A 16,900-nucleotide genomic window follows, 5' to 3' on the forward strand; every position below is an offset into this window, starting at 1 on the left:
AAACCAGGCGGGCAAACCAGCCTGGGTGGCTCAGTCCATTGAATATTCCACTTCAGCTTAGGTCATGATCTCACGGTTCGTGGGTTCAAGCCCCACATCGGGCTCTGTGCTGACAGCTCAGAGCCTGGAGCCTGCTTGGGATTCTGTGTGTATGTCTCTCTCTCATTGCTCCCTCCCTCTCTCAAAAATAAGTAAGCATTAAAATGCAGACCAGGTCTCAACACTTGCCTCCAGAGAAGCTTTCCAGCAGCAACTTTTTGCTCATGGGAGGGAGTCTCCCAGCCCCAGCTCATCTCTCCTGATCTCGGACTGTTCTTCCTCACACTTCAGGCCACTAGCCTTACTGGCCTTTCAGGTCCCTCGAGTGTCACTCGCCTGCCCCTACCCCTCTGCTGAGGAGAACTCCATTCTCTATTTTGGCCTCTCTTTCTCAGGGAAGACTCCCTAGCCCCAGGCTAGGCCCCTCCCTGACCTTGGTGTTCTGATTGAGAAACTGGACAGTAAGTGCTAACTTATCAAATTCTTCAAGTTAGGAAGGTAGTAGATCCTCCCCCATTTTACAGATGAAGAGACAGGGACCTGGAGAGGAGCAGCCACTGGCCTAAGGTCACATCCTGGCTCCCAAGCGGCAGCACCAGGATTCCAACCCAGCAGTTAGAACCCGGCATGCCTAGAAGACGTGGAGAAAGGTTATTTACTGAATGAATACCTGTTGCCTCCACTCTGGAAGGGGAGGAACAGGTTTGCCTTGGTCACTCGTGTAGCCCAGCGCCCAGCAAAGGTACGGTGTTACTAATCAGGAGAGGGGTGTCCCCGCCCTGGCCACTCTGCACCAGCCCGGACACCCCGGTTGGCGCTGTCCAGTGCACTGTCCTGGGAGCCTCCCGAGGGCACAGCCTGGAGCTGTCTTGGTCACTAGTATGTCCCCCACATTGTCCGACACAGAGCCAGGCACCTGAGTAGCAGCTTGGTAAATGCTGAATGAGTGAACCAGCCTGCTCTGCGCCCGAATCTCTCCTGAACGGGTCATCACCCCATTACCCCGCCCAGCGCTAATGGTGAAATTATGAGCTTTGAGCCCACACGCCCCAGATGCGAAAGAAAAATCCACAAAGTTGACGTTGAATGTGATTTATTGGGGCGTCGTCACAGGGGGAAAGCACATGAAGCGATTTTGCCTCCTGTTCCCCAGCGCTGCCCCAGCTAACGACTAGCTCTCATATAAATAAGTATAAAGACAGTTTGTAGAAAAAGGGGCACGCCTCCTCAGGCCTGGAAGACACATTAGAGCTTCAGCTTAGGGAAGAGGGAGGTTCCTAGTTCCCAGCCTCCTAGACTAGGAAGCCCAAGGTACAGGTGCAGGAGGAGGGGGACGGAGGGGCATCACCCACACCTGAGAAGGTGCTGGGGTCTTTGGTTTGGACCAGGCGGCAAGCCCTCGGTCACAGCCACCTACCCTGCATCTCTAGAGGAAGGCAGCTCTGATTCCCAAGCCTCCTCTTCTAGGTCTGAAAGCCCTTCCTGCCACCAGTTGGCTAGGAGCAAGGGAAAGGGGGTCAGGGGTGAGAGGAGGGGGTCCCAAGGCTGAGGCTGGTGCCCGAGGAACGAGGCTGTGCTAGTCAGTGCTGGCACAGGACGTGGCTGTGGCCTGGGTCGGCAGGGGACCAGCAGAGTTCTCTCAGGAGTGGGGAGGATCCCATGGGGTCAGGGGAGGGCAGGACAGAGAGAACTGGGTCCCCACCCAACAGCAGCAGCTCTCAGACCTTGTGGTGTCACACCCTCCTGAACCTCTGTCAGCGCTGGAATGGCCCCAGAGGAACAGATGGGGTTGTGACTCTCCCAGGCAGACAGGTGTCTCCTGCATTTGTTCACAGGTGAGGTCTGGTTCCCCCAGGCGCCAGAGAGGAAATTCACCCTTCCCAGGCCTCCGGGAGCCAGCCTGCAGCCGGGAGAGGACTGACAAGTAGACAGTGATTACAGTCATCCCTATGGCGAGAGGCACGTCGCCCCTCAGAAACCTTCCTGGCTGGTCAGAGGGCCCAGTCTGGTTCTGATACAAGGTGGGATGCAGCCATGGCACGTCCCCTCTCCAGTCTTCAAAACCTCTGTATCATGAAAGGGGAGGGCGCTGCCTGGGCTCCAGGGCCCTCCAGGCCTTCCACTCATGTCTTGCGTGGTGAACAATGCAACCTCTCCTAACCCCGAGGTCAACCCCCACGGCCAATCTCGGGGCACCGCCAGCCAGATGGGCACCATCCAGTAAGTCAACCTGGCAGTGGGCAAGTGGGTCATCCCTGGGCCAGCCCCTGAAGGAGGCGGATCAGGTTGTCCAGACCCCAGAGGTACCCATCCTCACGGTTGCCCTCAGCCCAGGGCAGTCGGTGGCTGAGCGTCTGGTGGTCAGGCAGGACTACCGTCTTGCCAAAGTCGATCATCCAGACCCTGGCCAGGCCAGTGTGGTCATGCACGAAGAGGAGGGAGCTGCCCACCACCTGCAGGGACAGAGGAGGGAGGTTAGGGGGAGGGGCAGGCACTGGCTTGGGTCCCCTCCCCAACAGGCAGCTGAGCAGGGTGCTGAACTCTGGAGCCTGAACTCAGGCTGTCTGGGTTCAAATCCTGGCTCTGCCACTTAACTGGCTCGGTGGCCTTGGGCAGGTGACTTAACCTGTCTGTACTTTCGCTTGCTCACATACAAAGCGGGAATAAGGGAATAACCGTACCATTTACTCAAAGGCTGCCCTGCACGTTCCATGTGGGAATTCATCCGTATAAGCTCTTAGAACAGTTGCCAGTATAGCAAACAGACGACAATGTTAACCATTACCCTTTTCCAAGCTGGGGTACAAACAAACACCTGCAGAATCTTGCACGGGAGAAGCGGATAATGTCTTCCCCTTGGAGAACGGCTCAGACCCAGCAGAGGGCTGCTGGTGACCCTAGGGCACGGGGCTTCCATTCTCTAGACCTCAGTTTCCCCATCTGTAGAATGGTGATGCTAAGGTCATTGCAGCATTCCATGAAGCACTTTGCAGTGCTCGACACACCGCCCTCGGTAGATGCTGGTTTGGGGTTTTTTTGGGTTCTTTTGGTTTTGTTTTTTAGAAACAGTACTTTCGTTGCCTCCATGTGACTCCAGGTGGGCAAGCCCCTCCCCTTTTCCAGTCGGGTTTCAAACTCCACTGCTCCCAGAGAACCCAGGTGACAGGGCAGGTGAGCAGGTGGCTGGCAGAGGAGGCAGCCTCCACCCCACTCTGGCCTGCTGGCATATGGTGAGCAGCCCGGTGCTGCCACGTCTCCCAAAGTGCCAGGTAAACTGGAAGTCTCATGTTTTAGATGTTGGCAGCTTATTTTTTAAAATGCTAAGGCACCAGGTGGGTGAAACCGAACATGAGCACATAAGGGATGAGGTCCCCAGGCCTCCTCTTTGTGACTGGTGTGTAAAGCCCAAGGGCAGTGATGAGGACGGCAACGAGGATGACATCTGATGATAATGAACATGACGGTAACAGCTGGCACATGCCGAGGGTTTACTGTGGGCCATGCTCCCATGTATATATACCTGCTTCGTCCTCCCCACGCCCACGGGGCAGGTGCTCTGTTAGCCCGTCCTGCCTGTCAAGGAGATGGGTCTGCAGAAACACTCCCAGGCGCAGGTGGCTGAGGTGTGTAGAGCAGGATTCGAACCCAGGCAGCCCGACTCCCAGATCAAGGATCTTTCAGGAGTCGCCAGGAAAAAAAAGTGAGGGGGACCTGACAGGGGAGGTGGAAGAGCTTGGAGAGAGGAGGGAGAGGGAAAGGACACACGCTGCGACATCCCCACCTCATAGACCTGCTGAGATGGCCCCAGACTTCCAGAGACACACGGGCTGCAGAAGGGAGGGATGGGGGAGGGGGGGGAGCCACCAAATAGGAATGCAGCCACGGATAATTGGAAATAATTATGATTACAAAATAATTTTAAGAGCAAGGAGTTAAATGTGCTTCCATGCTCCAAAGGGCACTCGACAGTTGCTGGTCTCACACCTCAGCAGCCCTGCAAGGAAGGCACCATTGTTCTTCGTGTTAGGAGGAAACTGAGGCCTTAGAAAGTAAGTCCCGTACCCAGCGTGGAACAGCCTTCATTCCAGGCCACCTGTCTTGAGCCCCTGAAATCCCCTTTGCTGCCTACCATCAAAAAGCAAACCCCAGACCTTGGGGGTTCCTTTTAATAGCCTTGCCCGGTAATCTGTCAGCTGTTTGCCAGGCGCTGACACCCCCCCCCACTGAACCCCCAACCCCCCACCTCCCACCACCCTTGCACACGTGGCCTTCTGCTCCCCGTGGCAGCGGGGGCTCGCACCTCATGGGTCTTGAAGAAGGGGGAATTCTCCAGAGCTTCACGAAGTTCTTCCAGGCGCGCCACGTACTTTCTCTGTGTGAGAGGGAGCGTTTCACGGTCAGCACAGGGACTTTGTGGGTCCTTACCCGCCTTGAGGCCTGACCTCATCCTATACCCTCAAAGGAGCGAGCAGACCACAGCCAGGAGGGGATCAAAGGAGCCACGGGGAAAATGGGTGGCGGGTGGGGGCTTGGATGCACTGGGGTAACACAGACAAGAGTGTGGTTGGGAGAATACGTGCATACTCATAATTCCTAGCAGCTCCTCCCGCCAAGAGTGGAGTCGAGTCCCTTTAATTTCGGCTGGGTCAGAAGATCTGCTTTGGCCAAGAAAACGTGGTGGAAATAATGGTGGCCATTCTGAGCCCAGCCAATCAAGACACTTTACAATTCCACTTGTTCTCGGGGCCACCTGTTTCTACGCTGAGAACGAGCCCAGGCTAGCTTGCTGCATCATGAGAGGCAAGCGGCCAAGTCGTGAGCCAATCACCAGACATAGGAGCAGGGCCCTCCTACACCAGCCAGCGCTAGCCAAGCCACCAGCTGACCGCAGATGGTGAGCAACGCCAGCCAGTATTGGCCATCCTCGGCCTAAAGCAGAAGACCGTTGCCTTACAAGCAGCGGTGATGGCGGTGGGCTTGAGCTGCTAAATACAGGGCCCGGTGTCCCGCTCACCAGGATTCCACGGTTCCCGTCCGCAAAGTCCTCTAACACCTTTGTCACCTGCTCCAGCTCCCGGGTCTTCTTGAAATTGGTGTTGCAGGTCCCATTGGCTTTCTGCAGGGCAAGGGGTGAAGGCCCAGTATCACCTTTTCCTTCTCACGCCCGACACCAAGCAGCCTCAGGCATTTCCTGGGACCCCCTGCCTGCCCCTCACACTTGCTGGTTATTCAGGGGGAGCCAGCCCACCTGCTCAGCCCAGTTCAACCCAGCCCCAAATCACACTCCAGGGCAACCAGTCCTTCTGAGTCCAACCTTGAACCCCCTGGTTGAGCCGGTTTAGCCAAGTGGGCTTTGGAGAAGGGTAGATCTGGCTTTGAACCGTGACTCTGCTACTTCCTAGCTGGGCAGCCCTAAACAAGCCACCTCACCGCCCTCAGCCTCAGTTTCCTCACCTGGAAAATGGGGACTGCGTTGCTATTGACTGCCTAAAGCTGGTATAAGGATTAAAGGAGACTGGATAGGTAGGATGCAAAGCATAGTGCCTGGCGCACAATTAAGTAAGCACTCCATAAATGAGACTAATAATTTTTATGTCTGAGGGGGGCTCAGAGAAGCCATCTGAGTCATTCTGCCACACTGTGCCAGGTGCTGTGTGGGTGCTGATAACATGGAGGTAATAGGACAGACACAGTCAGGTGAAGGAGGCAGGTATAGAACAATAAAATCATCACAAAGGGAGAGAACACAATAATAGAATATAGGGAGCCATGAGGAGGTAAAGAGAGGGCCCTGACTGAGCAGGATGGAAATTAAGGTGGGCTTCTTGGAGGAAGCAAAATTTGAAAGGAGACAGGAAAATGACCGGGTATCAATCAGAGGGAATAGTAGGGGGAAGAGCATGTGCAGAGGTCCTGTGGCAGGAAAAGAACAAAGCTCTTTCAGGGAAATGAAAGCACTGTGGCTTGAAGGTAGACAAAGAGGGAGGGAGAGAGGAGGGATGAGGCTAGACCCTGGAGGGCCCTCTAGGCCAGAGAACTTCTCCCGAGGGGACTAGGGAGCCATGGAAGGGTTTTGAATAGGAGAATGACAGTAGGTTGTACAACTTGGAAAGGTGGCTCAGGCGAGGCCGTGGGGAAACAGGCGGGGTGCACAATGATTCTACTCTTGTGAAAGGAGTGTGGCAATCTCTGGCAAAATTCCCAGCACATTTCATCTCTGACCCCGTCTTCCTCCTTCTGGGAATCTAGTCTACAGTTAAACCTATACACTTGCAAAGTATCTCATGTACAAAGTGACTCACTGAGGCACTGTCTGTAATGGCAAAAAGTGGAAACGCAGGTGGCCATCTGTAGGGGACTGTGTAACATCCACAGAGAGCTATTATATAACTGAGGAAGGAAGAGAGGAAAGGAAGGAAGGAAGGAAGGAAGGAAGGAAGGAAGGAAGGAAGGAAGGAAGACTTGCTATGGAATGAAAAGCTGTCCAGGTTTCTGCCACCGTTTGTGTAAGACTGGGAGGAGGAAACGTTAGGATATGCAATTGCATTTGTTTGTATATGCAGGAAAAAATAGAAGAAATTGATAAAGTGGTTCCCCATGAGCAGGTCGGGGGTGGAGGGACAGAATGGGAAGGACATCAGCAAAGCTAGGAGAGAGATTTCCCCTGCATATCCCAGTATGTTATTTTGATTTTTGAACCGTGGGAATACCTCTTCAAATAATTAGGTGTAATTTACAAAAAAGGAGAGAAAGAAGGAAGGACAGAAAAAAAAAATCTCTCCCCATAAGGGGGAAAAGGATTCTTCAAGCTGCTGTGTTGGATGAGGATCAGAGGGGGTGAGACCACAACCCAGGAGCCCAGGAAGGCTAGGGAGGGAGAGACCAGAGAGGTTAGGGCAGGAGAGATGGGCTGGACCAGGGCAGGGCTGCGGGGAGGGGTGGAGACAGGATCTGGAGCTGCTCAAGGAGACAGATAAACAAAACTTGGTCACTGATGGGGGTGAGAGAGAAACAGGGCTTCCCAGAGCCCCCATCTATTCATCTTCTACAGTCTCCTGCTTTTTCTCCACATCCTGCTTCTTTCCAGCCTTCCCTGATGCCCATGCTCCCCAAGAAGCCTGGCCTCAGATCTAGCTCCTAGCACTCTGGTGACAGGCTAGCAGCTCCTGGCCTCACCTTGATGCCCTCAATCCGGAAGCCCAGGGTGGAGGTCGAGCTCACGGTCTCCCTCCACTGCATGTAGCGGGGCTTGGTAATGGCACCCTGGGCGTGTTCCTCAGGGGTGGGGGCCCCAGGGTCCACAGCCACCATCTTCTCATACATGTCCTTCCGGGGCCGGGGCCGTTCTCGTGCCTTCACCAGCTCCTCCTCCAGGTAGGTCCTGGGACAAAGAGAACGTGGCAAAGGAAACTATGAGGAACAAAGATGGAGGACATACTCCCTGATATCAAGGCAAGTTATAAAACCACAGCATGGCACAAGAACAGACAAATATATTGATGGACCAGAACAGGGTCTAAAAACAGACACACATGTGTACATTTACCCAAATTATGACAAAGAAGACCCAGCAATTCGGTGGAAAAAGGGAAATTTTCTCAATAAACAGTGCCAGGTCAAGAGAATAGCCATATGGGGGGAGGGGGCGGGCAGGGTAAAGAACCTCAATCCCTACCTCACACCATATATAAAAATTAATTCTAGATGGATTGCAAATTTAGATGTGAAAGTTAAAACAACAAAGCTTGTAGAAGAAAACATAGGAGATCTTCATGAACTTGGAGTAGGTGGATTTCTTAAACACAAAGCTACTAATCATGATGACAAAAATGACAAACTGGCCTAAATCAAAAGTGCTTCTGTTTATCAAAAGCTGCTATTAAGAGAGGGAAATGGGAAAGCTGGACAATGTGTGCGTGTGTATGTATGTGAGTCTCCAACAAAGGAATTGTATTCAGAATATATAAAGAATTACAAATCCCAAAGAAAATGACAGCCCAACAGAAAAATGGGCAGGGGCACCTGGGTGACTCAGTTGGTTAAGCGTCCGACTACTTTTGGCTCAGGTCATGATCTCATGGTTCCTGAGTTTGAGCCCCACACTGGGCCCCGTGCTGGCAGTGCGGATCCTGCTTAGGATTCTCTCCGTCTCCCTCTCTCTCTCTCTCTCCCCCTCCCTGCTCACTCTCTCTCTCAAAATAAATAAACTCAAAAAGAAAGAAAGAGAAGGAAGGAAGGAAGGAAGGAAGGAAGGAAGGAAGGAAGGAAAGAAGGAAGAAAAGAAAGAAAGAAAGAAAGAAAGAAAGAAAGAAAGAAAGAAAGAAAGAAAGAAAGAAAGGGAAAAGAAAATTGGGCAAAATATTCAAAGAGGCACTTTTCACAAGAGGATCTCCAAGTGGCCAGCCAACCAATGCTCAACTTCTTTGGTCACCAGAGAAACAGAAATTAAAATCCTAATGAGACACTCACCAGAATGGTTACAATTAGCAATACCAAGCACCCAATGAGAAGATAATACAACTGGGACTCCCACACACTGCTGGTGGGAGCACACGCGGGTACTACCACTCTGAAGACCTGAGAGGCACCATCTCCAAAATGCCCAACGCTGGCCCTCTGCATCTGCCCTGTGGCGAAACCCACCTGCTGCCCATCTTGCAGTCCATAATGGAGGGGCCCTCAAAATCCGCCAGGAGATCTTCCATCTGGTTGAAGGCCTGGCCATCCCGCTGCACCATGCCGTAGTAGGTGGGCACGAAGGGTCGCAGGGGGTCGCTCATCAGCTGCTCCAGGCTGCGCTGCTCACACTGACAGAAACGCTTCAGGATCCGACCATCCTCTCCTGCCTGGAAGTTCCCTATGGGAGCACAGCCGACGAGAGGGTCAGAAGCTGGATCAGCCGGAGCCTCCCCTCATCTCCCGCGAACGTCAGATCCTGGCTGCCCTCATCTTGCCTGACCCCTTCCAGAAGGCTTTCTCTCCTTCCCTGCACCTCTCAAAGTCTTAGCCAGCATGTGGCAAGGGAAGGGCCTACTGCTGCTCCTCATTTCAACAGAGTCCTGTTCACAGCATGTAGGGGCCTCACTTGTTTTGTCATTTCGGGTTGTGAGCTCATGATGGGCTGTGGGAATCTGTGTGAGATCAGATTCGAGAGCGTGCGGCTCCAGAGCAGCTCTGCATCTGTTTCTGCCTGGAGTCCCGCCGTGCTGGCGCCCGGGGCCACTTCATGTCAACTGACAACTCAGGCATTTCCTGGACCGCACGGACTGTGTAGATAGATCAGCGTTACAAACTCTTATTGGGGCAAATCGTATTTTCAGCTTGTATGCGCCAAAGATGGCCACAACAATAGTTCCTGTCTCCCGGGTTCTTCCAGAATTTCACCACTCCCCACCAAGAAGTGGAATCTAAGTCTTCTCTCCTTGAATCTGGGAGGGCTTCTGGCAGAAGTGACACCGTGACTTCAGATTCGAGGTCACAAAAGGAGATGCGACCTCCACTTTGTCGGCAGAGACGATTGCCTTTGCAGTCCGGAGATGCCACGTAAGAAAGCAGACTCCTTGTGGCGCCTGGTGGCTCAGTCGGTTAAGCGTCCGACTGTGGCTCAGGTCATGATCTCGCGGTTTGTGAGTTCGGGCCCCACACTGGGCTCTCTGCTGTCAGTGCAGGGCCCACTTCGGATCCACTGTCCCCCTCTCTCTCTCTGCCGCTCCCCTGCTCATTCTCTCTCACTCTCTCTCTGTAAATAAATAAGCTTTAAAAAAAAAAAAAATGAGGGGCGCCTGGATGGCTCAGTTGGTTAAGCATCTAACTTTGGCTCAGGTCACGGTCTCATGGTTCACGAGTTCGAGGCCCACATCGGGCTCTGTGCTGATAGCTCAGAACCTGGAGCCTGCTTTAGATTCTCTCTCTCTCTCTCTCTCTCTCTCTCTCTCTCTCTCTCTCTCCTCTCTCAAAAATAAATAAACATTTAAAAATTAAAAAAAAAAAAAAATTTAAAAAAAGCTGACTCCTCTGAGGCCACCGTACTGTAAGGAAGCCCAGGCTGCTCCACAGAGAAGCCACATATAAGCTCTCCAGCCAGCGGCCCCAGCTGAGACTCAGCCAACAATCGGTGGTGAGGCACGTGAGTGAATGAACTTCAAAAGTTTCCACCTTGTACTTCCAAGCTGTCCTACCCCAGACTCCATGGAGTAGCAACAAGCCATCCCTTCCATGCCCGGTCTGGACTCCTGACCCCAAACCCAGGAGTGCAATAAAATAGTTGTTTTATTCCACTAAGTTTTCTTTTAACCACCACTAACTCTTGAGGGTTCTTTGGTATTTTAACTCAGTAACTGGAAAACATGGCAACAGCAGCCCCGGGTTTACAGTGTCGGGGGTGTGGGGGTGTGGGGGTGGGGGCTGGCCTTTTTGATGACTCAGATTTAAGGATAAACTAGGTAGGTAAGCTCCCTTCTTATCTTCCTTTGCTGGTGGGCCCCATCTGTCTGGTCCCCACCGGTACGCATTTTTGTGAATAAAGTTTTATTACAACACAGACACAGTCGTGTGTTGATGTATCATCTCTGGCTGCTTTCGTGCTAAAACAACAGAATTGTGCGGCTGTGACAGAGACCGTATGGCTCACAAAACCCAGGATGTTTATCATCTAGCCCTTTACAAAATATGTTATGTCCTAGGCGTTGTGCCGCTATGCGCCGGAGACATCACACTAGGTGCTGGGAGAAACCATTAGAGCTGCTATTTATTGAGCACCTACTATATCCTGGACACGGAGGGGCTGAGGAATGATTATTTCTACTTATGAGGGGCCTGTGTCTCAATCTCCATATATATATGTTTTGATGGTAACTCTCCAGTGAACCCTGCAAAGGAGGTAGGATTAGCTCCATATTACAAGTGAGGAGGCCCAGTGGGAGGAAGTAACTTACCCAGGATCACCTGTAAATAAGTGCAGAATTAGGGTTTGCACCCAGGACCTTTTTTCCCCCAGGGTTGAGGATTTGCTCCCCATCCCCCTGGCACTGGGAACGGCCCTCAGCCCCTGCCCAGGCCTAAGCACTTCCCGTAACAGCCTCAGGAGGTGGAGACTGTCCTCAAGCCCATTTGACAGATGGGGAGACTTGAACTACAGAGAATGGCCCTGTAGCTTTCTTTCCCCAGCTCAGTTGTCTCTGCCCAGCCTGTCTGCCCGCCCCCCCACCCGGCCGTCCCCTGCACCCCTGCTCTCACCAGCGTGTCCCGACAGCTGGACCCAAGGGTAGTGTTTTCGGAAGGAGACCACGAAGGGCGAATATCTCAGAACTGTCTTCAGCTTCTTCCACGGTTTGTTCTGTTGTGAGGCACAGTGGGGTGGGGTCACTGCTGAGGCTGGGGAGGGCGGGGGATGGGATGCAGCACGGAGGGGAAGCGGGTGGACCAGGGGGCTTCCTGGGAGTGCTGCTCCCGAGCTCATTGGGGTGAGCGAAGCCCACTAGTTCAGCAGCCTTGAGATTCCCCATAGGCCTCAGCAAAGGTGGGGAAGAGTCTGTCCATTTCTCTCTGTCCTCGTCATCATTTTCTTTAGACCCTTGTCTTTCTGTCCTTTTCAAATGAGTAAAAATAGGCCAGGTCACACACCAAAAACTTGGAAACCTCACTTCTGTCCTGAAACCAAGTCAGACCTTCTGGAGAAAATGATAGAGGCAGGACTTGATGAATGGAGGCTGAACCACAGAGAAAGACACAATTAGAAACAGATGGCAAGGTGACGACAGAGACAGAGAGGGACAGAGGTGGACACTGGGGCAGTCAGGAGAGCTGCTCACCAAACAGCTCCAGCCCATCCTCCCTTCTAGGGACATCCCTGCTACCTTGAAATTCGGCTACTGGCTTGCTTTGGCAAGTGAAATGTGAGCCTAAGCGTTAAAGCCAGTACGTGATTCTCCATGTTCCTTTCCCTGCTGTGGAAGTGGGTGGGGAGTGTGGAAAGAGAAATAGAAGCTTCCTCGGTCTGGGCCTTGAGTGAAGACGTCACCCACCAGTGGCCCATGGTACATGTGCAGTGTCAACGATAATAATCCTTCGTGGTTCCAAGTCACTAAGTTCAGGGGTTGCCTGTTACCACAGCAAATCCTGACCTAGCCTGACTAATACAGTGACAGGTTACCAAAAGACAAAGAGAGAAATATAGAAAGACAGAAAGGGAGACACGCATACCAAGTAATGACGGGAAAGAAAAAAATAAATGGAAGCAAAGAAAGAGAGAGAACAGCAAGAGAAAACCAGTAAAGCAAACCGAAAACAGATTTCATTGTATCACGTTGACTCAATCAAGAGGTTCTTGAGACTGGCTTAGAGTCTGATTCACATGTATGAGCACGCGTGCAAACACATGAATACATTCTCTGCTCCAGGCATATGGCAGTCCCTTAGACAAGTATTAGGAGAATGGGTCCTCTCCAGAGAAGGAATCTATGTGGCTCATCCCCCCACTACCCTGGGGTCAAGGCCATGTTCTCTCCCGCGTACTCAGAGCCCAGCTACCTAGCAGACATCTAATTGACAGTGGGAAGGTCAAGCAGAGGCAGGGTGTTGGACTACGGGATTCAGGAAGGGCTATTCCTTCCACCCTCCAGCTGCCAGCCATGAAGGGAGGTGATTAATAAAGGTTCCTGTTTACTAAGTACCTGGAACATTCCAGGCACAATGACAAAGACTCGGTGAGCCATAACCTACTTAATCCTAAAAACACAACCCCAGGAGGATTGTTGACACTGTGTTACAGAGGAAACAGAGGCTCAGGGGGATGAAGTCACTTGCCTAAATCACACAGCACAGTGCTGGGGTTCTAACTCTGAACCCACTGCCCTGTGCTTACACACTACAGCTCTGCTGGGCTATAAACGCTGAAGGTTGGGATTGGGGTTGTCATGGTTATGACTGTGTCCCCAGCCCATGACCTAGCACACAACAGCTGTTCCAAAAGCATTGCTTGGATTGAGGGAGGTTAGTTGTAACTATCTTTTTTTTTTTAATCATAAGCAGTTCAGTATCTTGTCTCTTTCTTGGACCTGATGGTTAATCTGCGCTTTCTCAGATGATTTCATGATGGTCTCATCTCCCATGTCCCCTCCTCCAGGAAGTCCTCTCTGATACCTCAGGTGTGGCCAATCACCTCCTGCGATCTCCCACGACACTAGGCGTCCCCCATCCCAGCCCCCTGACCACTCTGTATGGTGATGGGCCTGTCTTCTCCACTGGCCTGGGAGCTCCATGAGGGTAATGTCTCAGTCCCTGCTGTGTCCCTAGCAAAACCAACACAGGGCTGGACACATACCAGAGGTTCAGAGACTGTCAGTGGTCTGATTAGGAGGACAGGATGGATGTGTGAAGGAAGGAAGCGGGGAGGAAAGGAAGAAAGTCGTGGGACTTCTAAGGTCAGATGGGATTTCAAAATTAAGCCAGAAGGAAGCAAGGGTTTGTTTTCTGGGCGGTGGGAAATGAGTGAGCAACAGCTCACGAGTGGAGGCAGGATGGCGGCAGGGCGTTCGAGGAACAGTGTGCACTTTGGCCTCCTTGCAGTGGAGGGGGGTTAGGAGGGGAGAAGGGAAGCTGAATGCGGGAAGCAGCCTGGAGACAGGAAGCTCTAAACACAGGGTTGAACTCCTGATCGCTATCTGGAGGGCCCTGGGGAGCCACGGAGGGTGCTGAAAAGCAGGGAGAGTTCAAGAGTTGACCAGAGGTGGGTCTTGGAAGCAGATTCTGGAAGGATGAAGAAAAACTGGAGACACGGAGGCGTGGGAAGAAAGCAAGTTAGGGACGGATCCACCCATACACCACAGAGCTTGAAATAACTGGGTTTTCAACTCAGCCAGGACTGAGTTAGAATCCTGGCTCCGACCAGGCTTGGCCAGCCCTAAGCAAGTGACCTCACCTCTGCACACCTGTTCCCTCATCTATAAAATGGAAACAATAATAGTCCCAATGTCATTGTGCTGTCATAAGGGTTAACACATACACAACCCTTAGAAAAGTGCCTGGTATGCGAAGGGTTTGAATCCCAGCTCTGTGTCTTCCAAAGTGTGTGACCTTGGACAAGTGTCATGACCTCATCTGTAAAATGGGGATAATAACAGTATCTCCCTCATAGGGCTACTGTAAGGATTAAAAAAGTTAATAGGAGCAAGGAGCTTAGTACAGAGCTGGGCGTGAGTACTAGTTGCTATTTTTTTTTTTTTCCCATTCACTCCCAGATCAGCTGTTTGGAGATGCCAAGAACGTGAGAGAGTAGGTGGAGGGAACAGCTAAGGCAGAAAAACCAGAGGGTCAGCTCCTGTGCTCTGGCACAGGCAGGTTGAGGCAGGTCTGTCTCTACCTGTGGCCACACGTGTGAGCACATTCCTAAGGGAGCCCCCGTGGGGTGAGGGGGGCTCAGGGCAGACTCTGGCCAGGGGCCCCAGACAATGGGAGGGCCCAGCAGGCCAACCTACTTGAGTCTGTCACACCTGCCTCCCAGCTGACCTTCCCTGAACCTGCCCTGCCAGCCCTCCTGATTCACCAGGAGAGAACCGCACCCAAGGTGGGGGGCATGGGGGGGGAGGGGGCGGTGAGGGTGGAGGATGTAAACAAGAGTGTGCAGGGGGCCCCCTGGGGAGCTGGGAAGCAATGGTGAAACCAGCCGGTCCCTGGCTAAGCTGGGGGTCCTCAGCGTTTGGGGCTCACACAGCCCTCTGAGAATCTGATAAAAGTTGGGGGGCTCACCCCCTACAAAAGCAAATGGCTAAAGGGTGGCAAAGGTTCATGACCCCTTAAGGCAGCCACAGTGCCTTAAAAATTTAGGGTAAAGGGGCACCTGGGTGGCTCAGTCATTTAAGTGTCTGACTCTTGATTTCAGCTCAGGTCATCATCTCACTGTGCTGAGCCTCCTTCGGATTCTCTCCCTTTCTCCCTGCCTCTCCCCTGCAGGTGAGCTCGCGCGCGCGCTCTCTCTCTCTCTCTCTCTCTCAAAATAAATAAAAATATTTTTTAAAAACTTAGGTTAAAAAGTGTACCCTTTCTGTCCTCCTTTACTTGTGCTCTTCTAGAGGATCCGACAGAAATCATACACAGTTGCTTCAAAAATATGTGTGTAAACACACACAGACTCCCACGATCACACATTTTCAGGAGTCCCTAGGCACCAGTAAGTCAGCCAGTGGCTGTCCATTTTAGACCCCAGGACCGGAGGCAGTGGGTGAGGAGAAAGGGAAAGGATCAGGAGGATGCCTGGAGTGGGTCGGTAACCTGGCTGTCAGAGGGAGGAGGTCGACAGATAGAAGAGGTACCTGGAGATAAAATTGCTGGTGGGTGCTAGAAAACTTCTCAAAGCAAAGACAGGGAGATAAGGGGTCTGGGGAGATGTGGCCCAAGGGCAGAACGGTTCCCACTCACCCCAGACCTGTCCTCGGGGTCGCTGGCACCTCCGCCCCCGGCCACCACATCATCCTCAGACTCGTCGAAAGAGGAGGCAGAGGAGAAGCCGCCACTGCCCCCCTCAGCCCGGGAGGGGGGTCCCACTGGCTGAGCATCAGGCTCAGGTGTTTCAGGAGTGATGATGAGGCGGGGCACAGGGGTCAAGGGGCTACACTCCAGGCGAGAGTACAGGTGAGCCCCCAACTCCCTGGGTTCTGGTTCCTCTAACAGGCCATCCTGCTTGGATTCCCCCAAAAGACAGTCTGTCCCAGGTTCTGTCTGGGGTCCATGAGTATCTTGGGTCTGCGGACCATCAGTGCCAGGCCGAGTCCAGGAGCCAACAGAATCTTGCTGTGTTGGGAAACCATCAGTGCCAACCTGCTTCCAGGCTGTTTTAGTATCCTGTTGTATCTGGGAGCCATCAGTGTACAATTCTTTCCAGGAGCCATCGGCACTTGGCTCTGTTGAGGGACAGGCTCCCTCTGGCTCAGTCCGGAGGCTGGACCTGTTCCTATGGGTCCAGAGGTTATCAGCCCAGGTCTTGGCCCTCTCTGGTTGGGTCTGTGACCCATGTATTTCTATCTCTGTCCAGGGCCCATCAACGACGGGCTGTGTCCAGAGGCTGGCCTTCTCTGGCTGAGGCTGGAGGTCAGACCAGTGTGAATCAGTCAAAAAGCCATCTGTCCCAGTTTCCGTCCAGGGACCGGCTGTCTCCAGCTCTGAGCAGTGGCTGCTCCTTTCTGGATATGTCCGGAGGCTAGATATGTCTGTCTCCGTTTTGGGGCCGGGCCGCTCAGTCTCCGCTCCGAGGCCAGCTGCTTCAGGCTCAACCTGTCCGTCTGTCCCCGGCTCAGGCCCGAGGCCGACCCTCTCGGGCTCGCTGTAGAGGCTGGACCCCTCGGGGCTGGTCCGGGGCCCGCCCCCGTCCGGCCGCCCCGCCGGGCCCCCTGCGCCTGGCCCAGGTCGCTGCTGCCCCGGCTGCCGCCGCCGCCCCCCTCGCGGCGCCTCTAGCCCCATGCGGGCCGCCCCCGGCAGCTCCCCGGCCTCTGCCTCGCTTAGGCTCCCCCGGCACGGGCAGCGCCTCATGCCCGCTCCCTAGGTTCGGGCTTCGACCCGACCCAGCCCCTCCTGCCCCTTTAAATCCCGCGAGGGGTGTGGCTGGGGAGCCCCAACTCCCGGGTTCCGGCCCGCGGAGCTCCAGCTCGCCCGGCCACCCAGGGGTTAACCGATACTCCCTCCCCCGCGCCCCGGGAAAGCCCCGAAGCCCCGCCCCACCGGACATGACGAAAGGGGGACGGGCGTTGCCTGGCCCCGCCCTCTCGGGTTGAAGCAGGGTGGGCTCCGAGCGCTAGATCCTCGTCCAGGTTGTGTACTGCGTGCCGGGGTCCTGGTTGCGGGCCGGTGGGATCCCTTCCTAGACCCCTGC

The 16,900-nt window shown here is 53.6% G+C and overlaps 1 protein-coding gene across 1 annotated transcript; it reads right to left on the reverse strand.

Moving 5' to 3' along the window:
• Window positions 1–1,115: 1,115 nt before the first annotated feature.
• On the reverse strand, window positions 1,116–16,677 carry ITPKC (inositol-trisphosphate 3-kinase C). The gene is made up of 7 exons (XM_007087251.2): window positions 15,454–16,677; window positions 11,275–11,374; window positions 8,683–8,896; window positions 7,216–7,420; window positions 5,054–5,155; window positions 4,340–4,411; window positions 1,116–2,492 (listed from the first exon to the last, which is right to left on the reverse strand). The coding sequence occupies exons 1-7, from the start codon at window positions 16,558–16,560 to the stop codon at window positions 2,289–2,291; spliced, it is 2,004 nt and encodes a 667-aa protein (XP_007087313.2). The 5' UTR covers window positions 16,561–16,677; the 3' UTR covers window positions 1,116–2,288.
• Between the last annotated feature and the right edge of the window lie 223 nt (window positions 16,678–16,900).

This window comes from Panthera tigris, chromosome E2 (assembly GCF_018350195.1).
Source record: "Panthera tigris isolate Pti1 chromosome E2, P.tigris_Pti1_mat1.1, whole genome shotgun sequence".
Taxonomy (NCBI): domain Eukaryota; kingdom Metazoa; phylum Chordata; class Mammalia; order Carnivora; family Felidae; genus Panthera; species Panthera tigris.

Excerpts from the sequence above, each read along its gene's own strand:
- ITPKC (XM_007087251.2), bottom strand. The coding sequence starts at position 16,560 with ATGAGGCGCTGCCCGTGCCGGGGGAGCCTAAGCGAGGCAGAGGCCGGG. Across the intron at positions 7,421-8,682 it reads GACTGCAAGATGGGCAGCAG|GACCTACCTGGAGGAGGAGC; the intron begins GTGGGTTTCGCC and ends TCTTTGTCCCAG. Across the intron at positions 5,156-7,215 it reads TCCGGATTGAGGGCATCAAG|AAAGCCAATGGGACCTGCAA; the intron begins GTGAGGCCAGGA and ends CTTGCCCTGCAG.